Here is a 15743-nt window from a genome sequence, read left to right on the forward strand (position 1 = left end):
AACTCTGGGAAAGAAAAGTGGCAACATCACTGATCATAATGATCTAGAAATAAAAAGTAAAATCAGAACAATTAACGTATTATGGTTCATATCAAATAAATGGTAGATAATTGCAATATTATATCAGTATATTTCATACACTCTAAAGCATGTGGGGATTGTGTAAGTTATTCTTTGAAGAAATAAATGACTTAATTGCTCATAACTTAGCCCAGCCTGCATTATTCAGACAACTAAATGATAGCAGTAATCAGATTTCGTTTACCCTACAGAAAATCTACAGTAATTAAACTAGCATGCATCTCTAGCTTCTGACAGGAGGTACTGGATGTTGTCGTTGTCTTTAAAAAAATTGTGACAGAATATGGGAAAGCCAAACGACTTGGAACCCAAGATTCGTTCGTTCGAATTCTTTGAATAAATACATATTACAATACAAGATTACATTTCTGAGGTTGGGGTAACGTTTGGCTGGATAAACCTGGTTTTATGGAAATGATTTATGTGTGCTTGAAACTGTCAATGATTTTAATAATTTAGGAGTCACTTTTAATTATACTAGAAATTTTGCACTAAATACCCAGACTCTGTATGGAAAAGTCCTCAAAGCCATGAATACACTTGATGCAAATCTTAAGAAACATGAAACTTTACCAAAGGTAGCTTTGCAGTTGTTTGATTCATTTGTTCTGTCTACATTAAACTACGGTTGCGAAATATGGGGATTTTCCAAATCCAAGCAATTAGAAAATTTACATGTTAAATTTTGTAAAACACTATTAGGGGTTAGACAGTCATCGTGCAATGTTGCTGCATATGGCGAATGGGGTAGATATCCGGTATACATCAATAGATATGTACATATTGTAAAATATTGGTTAAGACAATGTTATTATGAACGCTATTGTAGAGTCAGACCTATCAGATTGTTTGAATGGCAAATCCAGCTGGTTTACACATGTGAAAAACCTTTTGTCGAAATATGTTTTTTGTATAAATGGAATGAAGTTGTAAATAATAGAACTTTAGTTCATTATAATGATCAACAATTTGTCAATATATTTAAACAATATTTGATAGATGAATTTATACAAGAATGGCGGGCTGATGTCAAGTTTTTACTTTGTACAAAAGTGTTAAAGATACACTGGAAATTGTACCATATTTAAACAATATCATATCTCGCAACGTACGTATTGCAATGACGAGCGTTCGCATATCCGCAAGTCTTAGAAATACAAACTGGCAGATTTGGAAGAGACACAATACTATTAGACAGAAATTTGAAGGTTTGTCAATTATGTGTAATGACATAGAGGGTGAATTCCATTTTGTATTTAAATGCCATCCCTATCAAGAAATAAGATTAAAGTATATTAAGAACTAGTACAGAAAGAAACCAAGAATGCCGAGTCGTCAACCATGGTGAACCTATACCTGCGATGGACACCGCCGTGGGGTAGGGGACACTCATGCGTTGCGCACTACGCAAAACAGAATGTGCTGCCATGAAGATGGTCTGAACGTGACCCTCTCCTGGCGGCTTGGCACCTCTGCATATGGTTCAATGACACAGTCATTTGCTCAATTAACCTACGACATATCAAAGTTAAAACAGATAATGATGATTACTACATGTAATAAATAGAATAAGACAATTATTGTAGATTAAAATGCTGCGGTATCATTTTTTCGAGCCGGCTAGCTTTCGGGGAGTGTATACGACGATATATGTTAACACACCCATTACATTACCATACGAGAGAAGTTGCGACCGTCACGGGCTAAATGATGCCATCGTAATTCTTTTGCAATTCTTTTGTTTAAACTGATAAGAAATGTTATATAACAAAAGTTACCATATATGTACTGATAAATGAATTATAAATTGTAGTTCACTTTTTACCCCGAACATACAATTGAATCAATTGGCTCATTATAACATGAATGCAACGGATATCCTAATAACCCCATGTTAAACTAAACAGTGTCATTATCATCGTCTCTTTTTGTATAAAACCACGTACAACTTACTAATGACTGCCTGAGAGGAAACTGCCGTCCTTGAAACAGGTGTACCATTGGTTGTTGGTGTATGTACTGTAATATTGGCTTGTTTTAATGTTTCAGGTTCCATTGAAGTATTGGAAATATTGGCTCAGTGACGAACAAATGATTTAGCGTTCTTCGTAGGTTGAGTGATAAAGCATCATATATAAATTCAGACAGTATTGGAATTTATTTCATCGCACTTGCTTGGTATTATACAGACTACCAGCAGTTAATCTTTCAGGTAAATAATTTTCAGAGTATGATAGTTCTATTTGAATAATTTTAATTTTAATTTATGGTGATTAACATGTTTGAAGAACTTTGTAAAACAACGTTTCTCCCTAAAAATACAATATTACTAAAGGAAAAATGAATCATCGAGTTTTTCTGCAAGTTTTCATAGTAAGCTATTGTTCAGTAGAAAATAATAGTGTTTCATAACTCGAACTTTTTTCTTTTAGTTTAGAACATTTAATAGGTCATATGATAATAAATCTCTACTTATTCGTTTAAGGATAAATAATTTATCAGACACAACACCAGAACCAAACATCCTTTTAGGGCCTCCTTAGAGATATTTATGTTGGTGAGATTTCAAGGGAGATGATTCTTTAACTATTTAAGTAAAGCGATTTTTGGAACGTTGCTTTTTCTCGTCGGCTCTATTTCAAGGTAGACGTCAAATAATGTTTTCTTACATATATTTTACGTTTAATATTTAATTTTGTGAGAATAGTTTTGTGTTATTTTTCTTGCATTTGGTATGCTATTTTTTTTTATTTGAACACTGTTTAAAGACATCTTTAAATTAAACAAAGCTACCTGATGATGTGATAATTGTTAAGTAACATTGTTTTTTCCAGGTTTTTAAAAGAAAGAGGAAGATGTGTAACCATTCTAGCAATTTTACTGATTTTACCAAGTGCTCAACAAGTCCAGCTGGTGCCACTATTTTATCACCAGTGTTTATGTCCCTCACGGGAGTTCTAGGAAACATTTTAGCTTTATTTAGTCTTTACAAAACCCGCACAGACGTACGGACAACAAAGTTCTACAGTCTAATAATTGGTCTAGTATGGACCGATCTGCTTGGAATTTTAATGACGTCACCATCTGTTATCATTTCTTACATCAATCGGCGCCAATGGATCGGTGGAGATGCACACTGCCGGTTCCATGGATTCACAATGGCAACATTTGGACTTGCAACTCCCCTTATCATTTGTGCTATGGCAGTGGAAAGATTTCTGGCCTTAAAATATGTATTCTTTTACTCAAGCCGTTGTCGCACGGGTACTGCACGAGGCTGTATTCTTATTATATGGTTTGGCGTTATATTATATTCGTTATTGCCTTTGTTCGGCTTTGGAAGTTTTGAAAAGCAGTATCCGGGAACATGGTGTTTTGTAGATTTCCATTCTGAAAACATTGCCTCAAAAGTTTATGGATACATATACGCGTGTACAAACATAATTTTGATTACGACGATTGTGTTTTGTAATGCTTATGTCGTCGTTACAATATTTAAAACGAGGTTCAGACGAGACAGTGAAAGTGTATTTGCTGTAAGTCATCCTTTACCAGAACATACCAGACTTGTGACTGCGCGGAATCTGCGGAAGAAGTCTAGTGATGCTGAGATACAAATGATCGTGTTGCTGTGTGCATTAACAGTAGTTTTCAGTTTGTGCTGGGCACCATTAATGGTAAGTGTACGATTCTTTTTGTCTAAAACTGTTGTCTCCAGTCTCCTATTGACACTACTAGTAGCAACTTTTCCTTTCATAAATATTTGATATTTTATCTATATAACTCTGTTGATACGGAATAGAATGATGGCATTGAAATGTTCGTTACCGAGGATTTCATTATCATACGGAAATAATTCGCTTATATTCTATAATGTGAATTGCTCGATTGTATGATATTTTTGTTTGATATAATAAATAGTCTGAAGCAACTGCAGATATATGTTAGTCGGTCCACATAAATATAGTTTTATTTGCCTGTAAGGCACGGTCTGGGATTTTTGGGTCTTTGATTTCTAATTTCAATATTTAACTAATATCTGTTAAAGCATCTACTACTTCTAATATGTAATATCAGATTTTGAAATGAATTTACATCTAGAGTTATCAAGTTAGAATAATCTTTATAATTTCTTGATGATATAACATGTAATAAATATTTCGATATGCAGGTGAGAACTTGCACAATATGTGCTATTTATTACTTATATAAGCAAGAAAGCACTTCAAATGATTTTTTTCTTTTCTAACATTCTTTAATTTTGCGTTGAATTTGTTTCATATACATGTAGAATACAAATAATTCCCGTAACAAAGAGGAAAGAATACTCGTTATAGAAAAAGAATGTTACTTTTTGTCACGTTGAAACATCTTTGTCTAAGCTGAATGTTAATTTTTAATGAAAATACAAAAAAAGGTAATATACGTTTCCACGGGTTGGACAATTAATGTTATACAAAAATAAGAGAAAAATGAAAACTTCACAGGTCGCTCAACACGACAAAAATGAAAATGTTGCAGGCTCGGTTTGAATTCACATTTTAACCAGATCATTTTTGCAATAATTCTATTTTTACAAAATTATTGCAAGACACGTGCACATGTTAAAACGAAAATACTATTCTCCGCTGAATAAAATTCAAACAATCAAGATAATGAATTGCTTTATTTACAAAACAGAACTGTGAATATTGTTTCCATTCGATTCAATATACCAGTTTTATTGCTTATTGTCGACACAAGAAAGCATCACCATTACATGTGGTTTACAATCCCAAATCAACCTGTCGCCGAAATTATATATAAATGTCCAATGCACGATTATCACTTGATATAAATATTAAACCTTGAAATTATTTAAATCATGTCCAGTCAAAAATTGTATAAAAGACCACCTCCGAATAAAGGCCACATATTTAAAACCTGCTTAGAAAGACAACTTCTTTCGTTTCCCAAAGGTTGGCTTTGCAAACATGTTTGACTGTATTGCACTTGGTCGTTGTTGTACTTAGTAAATTCATTTTGATTGCCATTTTGTAATCACTAAATATATTGGCAATAAGAAGTAATTTGTAACAGGTTATCAGGCAAAATCCTCGTTAATTACAGAATTGGAAAACTGTCAAGGCAACATTATAATCTATGAGATTTCCTACTGGCATTTCAATGAGGACATGTCTAAGTCACACACAGTGATCATGTCGATGACAGTACAATTAAGGGTATATCGCAAGGATCAAGTCCTAATACAGGAAATGATAATTTTGTCATGCAAAAACAGACAAAAGCTAGGAAAATGAGTCTACACGTTTAGAAAATTAAAACAAAAAAGCATTTACTGGAAACTGTGTCCTAAAATAATTCCAAAATAACATGCATTTCTAATCAGCTGGAAAGTCATCAGTGAAATTGACCTTTGCCGAACGCTTCAAAGTGACAGTTAAGAACTACTCTTTTCATATTTTATTGACAATTATTAACATGAAAAAGCGTTTTCTAACTTTCAGTATTTTGACATTAGTACGGGGACAGTCAATTTGATTTCAGCATGTGTTTTATCATAATGAGATGTCACACATTGACCTGTGGCACCTTTATTAAATTGAATTACTATAAAACGTGATAAACCGCTCAAATGATAGTGCTATCGGATACAATTTTTTGTTACATAAATAAACGCAATCAATAATGTATGATAAAATTAATGTTCTGGTTTTGATTTATTTTATGCGTGATATTCCCAGGAGCATAATGAAAATGATATCAGTTACAATTACAAATTGCACATATTGCCTTTATATTTCTTAGAGAGAAAAAATGACCGTAAATGTGAGATACAAAATATAAAACGTATACTTTTAAATATATGCAGCAACAAGCATTCATATACAGCTTCTATAACGAGAAAGCAGTTTTTTCATTGTGCATGAAACACTGAGGCTAACTTTGACTTGGTCACAAACTCTCGTTGAAAATGTATGGAAAAGGAAATGGACATTGTCTACCTCCAGTTAAGGATAGCACCTCGCTTTGCTCGTTTCTACTTGCACCAAGGTGCCTTAGTATCGCCTTAACTGTTCTTATAATATACATGAGCCATACTCTATAAAGCGATATTCCTTGTCACAGTAATGTAAGTCCACTCCCACTGCGCGATTAAAAGAATATGTAAAGAGCAAGAGTTCAACACTTAAATATCAGCAAATGATGATTTAGACACATGATTTACGAACCAGTATGCACGGAGGGCACCTGGGGTCTTCCTCCACCATCAAAGCTGGAAAGACGCCATATGACCTATAACTGTGTCGGTGCGACGTTAAATCCAACAAAATAAATAAAATACGAACCAGTATCACAACTATCAATATTTTGATATTTTGCTATTATAATACAGTAAAGTATATTATTGACACGCATGCGTTATTTTGATGGTGTTTTTTGTTATTTCAGATAAGGATAATAATGACACAGGCTACAGGGATAAAGAATGTCTTGTTAGACCTTGCGGCTGTTCGGCTTGCCAGTCTAAATCAGACACTCGATCCATGGTTATATATACTGTTGAGGAGATCTACTTGTTTGAAAATCACTGGAGGAGTGAGACGTATTAAAACTAAGTGTTTGAAGGTGGTAAGGACAAGATTCCATGATGATAGATTAATAAGAGATAGAGATGCACAAAACAACGGCATGAACTCTCTAAACGACAAACACTGTGACCTTGTCGGCTTCCATCATATTCAAGATGAAAGTCTAAAAAACAATAACGGAAGCCAAAAGAATATTTCTTCGCCAGATGTTATGCAAAATGTTGGAGGTGGTAATATGACTCCATTGCCAGATGTAACAAGTACTTTAGTAGACAAAGAAAACAAAGATTCTCGTTATGTTTGCCACTTTCAGTTTGGAAGATCCGTGTCACCAAAAGAAGAAGATGGCATGTATGTGAAAATTTTATATGTGCAAAATAATTCTACAACTAATACGTACAATGAAAAAACTTCCGAACCACCAATATTGTATTACCAAAACACACTTGGACGTTTTACAGATAAGTTGAAATTTCCTGTTGAATATACGACCTGCGGTAATTGCCATGCGAAGAACTCGGATATGGGTACCAAAGAAACATCATTATCTCAAGATACCAACGCAGAATTCCATTCGGAGAATACCCAGAATCCCTCGCATGCAAGATGTGTTCATGAAAGGTATATTTCTAATATTTCAACTCAGATTTTAACTGATATTCGACATTTTTGCAGTTTTCCTACAAAAAACGGAAGGATCATTTTGTTAAGAAAAGTTTAAATTGTCTCTAAAGATAATATATAATAATGTCAAGAAAAATCTATCTAATTGTGTCAGATGTCCTTTCTTTAAGTTTGATTCTACAAAAAAGGGCATGTAGTCAAAGGAAGGAGTACATGTAGCCAAAAGAAGGAATACAATGAGAATGTTTACACGCAAAAAGAAACATAGAATAGATTCCAAAATTGACATTGTGTGTTCTATTCGAAGAGTTACTGTTTGTTTACTGATTATTAGTGTAGCTCCGTGGTCGATTAATGATTCAAATATTTCAGATATGATCACAAAGTAATTTGCCTGCAATCATATTACTCTTTTCGAGCGCGTGTAAATATTTTCCCAAATCCGAAATGTTACAGGTCTTAAATTTATTGTCCATTAAATGAATTCGTTGATAAATGTAACATATTGAAATCACGCACTCTTGCGTTTTTGCAAATTTGTCACAAGACATTATAACATTTCGCGAACAAAAGCGATCTGTGATATTTAAGTGGAATGTATTATTCTTTTGTGATATAATTCAATTATAAATTTGATACTCTTTACTTTATTTTTACGATATTTTTAAATAATCGATAGCGTCAGATGTGCATATTTTTTAGACAAAGAAGAGAATAAACGAGGAGCGTAACTGGAGTGTAACCAGTCATTTTGGCATCAAATCGTGTCGCTCAAGTCGCTTCGGCTTAAATTACACAATCCGTTCCCTATTTCATTCTATTTGTTCTTACGCATGCTTTTATCATCTTTGTAACAAACCGTCGATATGTTCACTTTACAGCTTCCAATAACTTTTCATAACAACGAAATGTTTTTCAAGCAGAAATCAGTATCTGATTTATCGATTTGGTACCGAAATGACTTTATCAGTTTGATGCCGAAAACATTTGTGCAGTTACCACTTATGCCGAAACGATTTGACCGAAACAACTTGTTGCCGTAACAAATACTTACCCCCAAGCAAACCAGGGTCGTGTAAAGTTATAAAATACACACTTTTTAAAGATTTTCTTCAAAGATTGCTTTAACCTTTTACTATTTATTTAAAAAGGTGGTTATTTTTAAAGTTTAATTGAAATCTGTTTGAGTTTAAGTCCGTTATTTGAAATATGTCTGTTATAGTATTTTTGTTTCTATTTTCAGTTTGAGAAAAACAAAATCCAACAATAAATAGATCAGACCTAACTCCGCCAACGACTGATCAGAACCAGCACATTCAATGTCTGGATCATCATGCAGTTCACTCGACGTGGCATGGTTATACATATATATGTTGCATTGAAAAGTCGCACCGCGCTATGACATGAGACATATATAGACGACACATTGTGATTGTCAAAGTGCTGAAATTAATATGCTGGACATGATATGCATAAAACATTATTATTTGACTTGTTTTTATAATACATTCCATATAAAAGCTGAACTTTTACTGGATACGTTTAGGTGAGGGGTGTTGCACTTTCCATTACCTCTCATGAACAGACTCGATCAAACCAAGTCTGCTGTTTGCTTGTTTGCATTCTATGCCTTCAAAGTGTTTTCTCACAGTTTATATTACAGTTGTTGTGTCCCTTTTGAATTCGCAAATGACCTTTGTATTAAATATGTTATGATATCGTAACCATGAACAGATGTTATGATATTGTATCGTAGCTATGTACAGATACTAAAATGATAATGAGTATATTTTGCTTATATCTAAATGTATATTTTATGAATAAAATGCAAGTTGAAATCTAAATTAATACTGTCTCATGCATAAATTTACACTCTACTTACAAACTGATGTATGTCGAAGGCAGACAATAAGCAGTAAAATATAAGAAAATATACGATTACTCTTTATCGTAGTCAAGGTCATATATCAGTTTTGTTTATAGGCTATTAATAAAAGAATTGTTCTTTGTTTATATAAACAGTACCAGAAAATGTACAGTCGTAATTTCCGTCGTGAATTTCACAGTTATTTTCTTATTATGGCGTTTCAGTGCTTATCGTTTCGGCACAGAATTACTTTGTTAAGCTTGTAATTGGCATACACGGGACTTTCCATTCTCATACGGAATGCGCGAAAATGTTAGGTCTATTAAGGGGATAAAACTTTGACGAAATTTGCTATATTGTTAATATAAACTTAACCAATTCTATCTGGATAAGTACTTCAACCCCATTAACCAGGTCCATTAAAAAAGAATTACTAGCCTTATGTTCTTAAATGACCTGTAAACCACAAAAACACCAAGAAAAGTAGGGGTCATATATTTTCTAAGAGAGTTTTTTTTTGACAGGTCAATGCTATAGAATACATTCCAAACTGACAGCTAAAATGTGGGTATAAACACATAATTAATAAGGTTAGTTTACATTTCTACAAATGCAAAAAAAAATCTTCTTGAAAATGCTGTATAGGTCCATAGTGAAATAAAAACAGGAACTGACTTACATAAAACATGAAAATGCCACTTTAACTGAGAAAAAAATGGGATTTTTTCTTTCCCGCAAATTCTTATTCCGTACTACAGGCCTACCCATGGATCTCATATAACGTAATCAGACGGAAATTTCCATCCACTACCTTAACACGATCTCGTCATAATAATTAAATAATGTAACAACGGCACTTAACTGAAACATGAAATGTTTAGTTTTCAAACGGCTACGTTGATGTATGCATTCACAATCCCTAGATAAAAGTTAAAGAAAGTGGGTGTGTTCATTGTAAACTAATGCTAACTGTTTATTAACCTAGTCTAAGTGTTTTGAATTGACAATGTATATTAAAATATGAAATGAGAGGTTTCGAGTTCTATCCCTGGGCGCGGCGTAGTCCTGTAACTCTGATTCATGTGGAGAAGAAGTCAGTTACATATGGAGAACTGGTCAGAACTGGCGCATTTTGTGTTGGGTTTAGAGTCATTCCAACCTTATTTGGGTCACACGGTGACTTTTCAGCTTTTAGCGGCAAATGAAGACCCCCCACAAGATACTGTTTCAGGCACGGGAGGGCACCTCGATATAGCCAACCTTTTTTCTTATTCCAGTAGAATGACATCTTCGCATGAAGAGTTTCACACCCAAGAGAGGTGTCGTTCCGACATCGATGAGGGGCAAGCGATTCTAAGCCCATGGCCTTAACCACTCGGCAATGGAGGTCCCAAATGCATGTGCACAATCAACTGTTAAGGTAAGCAAAATTCAGGTTAACTGACCGCTGTTGCAGTTCTGAAATACGGTTGAAACGGCATTAAATCCCAACTAACGAAAAACATACCTACAATACAAATAGGCTTGTCTTAATCAAATAAGTGCAATGTGTCTGGTTTGAAAATAAGACGAGATCGATCAATATGTTCTATACGCTTTATATTCCATTTCGTCTTCGTATTTTATTACCGGAAATTATTTTTGGCAGACCGTTTACGACTTAGATTCATACTTGTTTTGTTAAGCAAAATTTCTTTACATGGACCTAATTGAGTTTCAGAGAAATTAAGCCTGAGCAGTTTAAGGAATTTGCTTTCAGGTTATTTAAGAAGTACTATTCAGAAGTTTCTCTGAAATTTAGCGACCTCAAGTGACAGAGATATTTTAGGTTCTTTTGAACGAAAACAGTTCATCAATTTGCCTAACAAAACAGTTCCGTTCCACTCAGCAGCAAAGTTCGTGGTCAGTTGTTTTGTTATTGTAAATTAAGTACAAATATATAAGACGATGAACTTTCATAAACTTCATCAATCGGTGGAAATATCTCAATACTGGCAATCTACAATGACAACGAAATACACACCAAAATTAATTACTAGCATCAGTTTAGCAAAACAAAATATTCGTCTTCTTCACTTCTGATATTTATATAAGGAATAACGGAATACTTTTTGAAATACTGGTTTATAAACATTTCCTGTCTATTTATAAAAGTATGTTTGTCATATTTGTGCAATAAGTGCCTAGCGCCTAATATTAAATAATCTGTTAAGACAATTCTTTAGAGACTCATTGGTATGATGTAATTACGCTAGTTTAGTCAAAACATAAGTCATTTTGTCAGCGTGTTTTGCTTGTTTGTTTATTTCAGTTTTAAGTCATACTGACAAAAATTTCGTTTAGACAGCGAGTTTCCAATTTGAGATTGTGAAAGAAGACCCCATATACCATAACGGGTATTATTACAGTCACGGACGGCCACCTGGTTAGAATCGCTATCATTCCATACGCAAGTTGGACGGACATAACAGAATTGTACAGCCCAAGACGAGTTTTCTAATCCATTCCGGCGAGAGGCAAGCGATTTAAATCCACTTCGTCTACTTTTCTCCTCCTCAGTTACTTGATTGCGAGTAGTAAAATGGAATGTTACAGAGGCCAACAGCATTATGGGTCAAACCTTTTGTAAACTTATTACATTATCATGTTGTGATCAGATATTTAAAGATAACTGAAGTAGCTGGCAGAACAGATTGTTTTCTTCACATAAGAAAGCTCACTAGAGTAGCTCTGTTATTGCATTTACATTTTCTGCTTTGTTTACATAGACTTAAGGTAGGTTTAATTGTTACTTATCTGTCTGGTAGGAGATTCCTTTATGTCATTTGTTTATTAGGGCTACTTAACATTGATATGAAGCCAAACCTTTAACACCTGTTAATGTTATTTATATGAAACAATGTTAATTTCTTGTGATAAAATAGTCGACTGATGTTTCCATTATATGGAATTGTTAAAGATTATGTCAACAACATTAATAATTGATAACGTATACACGACTCCTAAAATATGAGATGTTATTATTACAAATGGATTGTTTCCCCATATATTTCTAAAAGCCGTTTGATTTGCGTTATTTTCGGACTTGATTTTCTCAAAGGTAATTCCGAAAATAGCAACAATGACAATTATAAATACAATGTTTTTGACGAATGTAAATCTATTTGTCCACCTTTATGGAGGCTTTACCTGTCCGTCATTGACAAACATAAGAAATTTAGAGTATACATACCCCGAAAACACCACAACATTAGCCTAAATAAAATAAATAGTGGTAACCGTAAAACGTATACTGAAAGTGAACAGCTATGTCAGTAGCTGCCACTTATTTATTGTATACCATCGGAACAAAATATTTGATACAATCTGCTCATATGATTTAATGCAATGTTCAAACTCCCTAACGACAAGCTGCATAAATCTGAATTAAATAATGCTTATTACTAAGTTTAGAATTTTTATTTGCCAGCAAATACTGTTTAGATCTACATTTTACCAAGCTGTGCTATCCCTGAAAGAAAAAAGGGGAAAAACAGATTTACCCAACAGAAATAGAAAAAGGTAATATCTGATCCAGACTCTACCTATGACATTGGAGGTTATCATATAGAATGACATTAAAATTAAGTGAACATTTAATTTTGAGAAGGAAGAGTTTGCTCATGCTACACTAAAAACAAAGTCGAATTTTTGATAAAAATATCCTCTACTTTCAAATGAACATCAAATTTTGATACCTATGTTAGAATTTGTTACAAATGAACGTAAATGGAAACATCGGGTAAATCAAACAGAAAAAGAGTTACGCATATCACAGATGGAGTGCTGGGTATAACAATCAGGTACAAATGGGGTTATTACTATCATTAGGTTTTATATGAGTGGCTGACAAGGATGTTTTACAAGAAACATACAAATCCATAGACATAACGTAAAAAGAAATACGGTTTGCTCAAAAGCATATTAAAAGAAGGGCCACTGCCTTGTAACAATTTTTGGTTGCGGGATTTATCCCGCTACCAAAGTTAAGTGTATTTCTGACAATCATGTAGTATCTTTATTTGATTCTAAATCACATCCAAAGGAAGGATGTTCATGTGCTACTCAAAGTAGTCCCATTCAAGAACAATGCGGATGAATTATCAATGATCAAGTAGTTCTTATTCATCCTCTATCCATTTACACTGGCCATTTAGATTATATAAGATCTGTCAATATTAGGTATTCCAGCCCATGGTTACATCTCTGACTTCCAGCTGTTCATGTAAGGTCAGGCAGAGTTTATCTTAGATATGAGGCACATTAGTATTTGTTCCTTATACATGTATACTTATAGATTTGCATTTTAAATGAAAATAGTTCTAGCAAAACCCGCAACCACCAGACATCTCAAGGCTTTGATTAACATTAGGAAATACAACTGTGGGTTTGAACAAAAAGAAAAGGATTCTACCGCACGACCTGTTTGACTGTGGTACAGTAATTTAAACAAATATATGCTATTCATTCTTGTTGAATTAACTTCAGTTTGCTGAAATTATACAAAAAAGTAGTCTGTAAAGTTTCAACAAATCTATTAATTGAAAACGTTGTATGATAATTAATTAGCATTCCCTCCGAAAAAAAAATAGATGCAGAAAATTAGTACAATGTACACTGTTTGAAAAAGTTACTTCGACAGTTGTCCATTTTAATAATAGAATTTCTAACATACTCAAACTCAACTCAACTCAAACATTTTATTACTATATGGCCACCGGCCCTGGCACGGATAATATAACCACAACATACAATCATACAATAAACTTTTATACAACAGCTTCCTTTAAAGGCCTAGATTTTGGCAGTCGGCCAAGGGATTTCTGTCTTCACTAGCGCAGTTAGGGGCTAATGACCATCACAGTATGGTTCCAATTAACAAGGGTCAATGTTTATTGGAGAGTCAGTCTACCTTACAAGTGTATCAATTAGTGAGAAGGGGAAACAATGTAATTTATCTTAAATTGATATATAATTGATAACTTTTAAAGTTATACTAGTTTTTTTTTTTTTTTTTTTTTTTGGCAATTCTATGTAAAGAAAAATATTTGTTGATCAAACACAATAATAAGATAATCAGATACTTATTTTCACAATAATGAAATAATGATAAACTTACTTAAAGAAATATGCAAGTTTTTAAAGTCTGTCTGGAGAATTGTGATATTTCAGAAAATTGTGACTTTCACTCATCTAAAGCTTGCAGAATACTGTATATAACATTTGTCTAAAAATTGAAAACAGTATGTGCATTTCAAAGTTACAAAGCAAAGCATGAAAAAAGTCACTTTTGGCAACATACTGAAAATGAAAATTCAGTATAGATGGAACACAATAATTTTAAGTTCAAATAATGTTGATTACATGAATACAAGAAACCCAGTTTCCAATTAGAAAAATATTGTTTGTCAGCACAAAGAACTCCTAAAGTTTTCACTATACTTGTGTTTTATTATCATTATTATTTTCAATATTATTACTGTATCTTTAATCATCCTTTATGTAATATAATAATGATAATTATTATTATTATTATTATTATTATGGTTATTATTATGGTTATTATTATTATTATTATCATTATTATAACATTAAAGTAATACTTATTATCATCTATATAATATCAAAATAATAATTAATTTTATTATCATTCCACATTCACTGAAGAAAAATTAATTTCTTTCAACTCCACTGCACACATCTTCATGGTCTAGTTGGGGTCCCTGCTGTGCTAATTGCCCTCTAATCAGTTACGGTTACATAATCGCTGATAAGCAGCAGATAAGATGGGAGTTGTATATTGGATTGGGGGGGGGGGGGGGGACACTTATATAGCAGTGAATCTAGGCCTTTAAATATTTACATTTCTCAAATGCATAATTAAGAAATAATATATCTTATTTAGTGATTTGTCGCTGAATAAATCATTGTTTGGAGTTCAGATGCGAAGGAATTATATCACGTCGTAACAGTGAATTATTGTATGATAATTCACTGTTTTCAGCCTTCCTTGTTTAATAGGAAAATGAATCGGATCGTGTTAGAATATATGTACATTGCTATATTCTTAATCAATTGTTCATCTCTATTAGCCATAATTACTTGAGACACAAACATACAAATCACATTACTTTTCCTCTCTAGATTAAGGTAAAAATGAAGAAGTGTCATCCCTTTTGAAAGAGCCAGCAATGTTTACTTGAGACAACTATTTTGTACACATATACCTTCCGAAATCTTTTTTGTGATTTGTACGTCTTAAAAACTTCTACCTAGTCAACACATATTTATCAAATATTTAAATAAAAAGATAGTAATAACATTTTTGCAAAAGTTCATTGCAAAATGTTTGATATTAAGACAGTCACACTCTTCAGAAATGAATCATCCGCAAATTATTACGCTTAATTTCTAGCACTTGTACGCATCAGTGTAATGACAGCTTAAGTAGGCATTCCTAAAATTAAGTCCAAGTACTCGAGTCAATTAGAAAAATAAAATCAGACTGTTAGTTGTTTTCAGGAATTTTCATGTATGAA

General features: G+C 33.0%; 1 protein-coding gene across 1 annotated transcript in view; it reads left to right on the forward strand.

Moving 5' to 3' along the window:
* Positions 1-9142, forward strand: part of LOC123525379 (prostaglandin E2 receptor EP4 subtype-like) — a 35863-nt gene extending 26721 nt beyond the window's left edge. Inside the window, exons 2-5 of the mRNA XM_045304382.2 lie at positions 2131-2293; positions 2916-3758; positions 6535-7295; positions 8542-9142. Coding sequence (XP_045160317.2) covers positions 2937-3758; positions 6535-7295; positions 8542-8572 — 1614 coding nt within the window. The 5' untranslated portion in view covers positions 2131-2293; positions 2916-2936 and the 3' untranslated portion in view covers positions 8573-9142. The remainder of the gene's footprint in view (positions 1-2130; positions 2294-2915; positions 3759-6534; positions 7296-8541) is intronic.
* The last annotated feature ends 6601 nt before the right edge of the window (positions 9143-15743 follow it).

The sequence above is a fragment of the Mercenaria mercenaria genome, chromosome 3, assembly GCF_021730395.1.
Source record: "Mercenaria mercenaria strain notata chromosome 3, MADL_Memer_1, whole genome shotgun sequence".
Classification (NCBI taxonomy): Eukaryota; Metazoa; Mollusca; class Bivalvia; order Venerida; family Veneridae; genus Mercenaria; species Mercenaria mercenaria.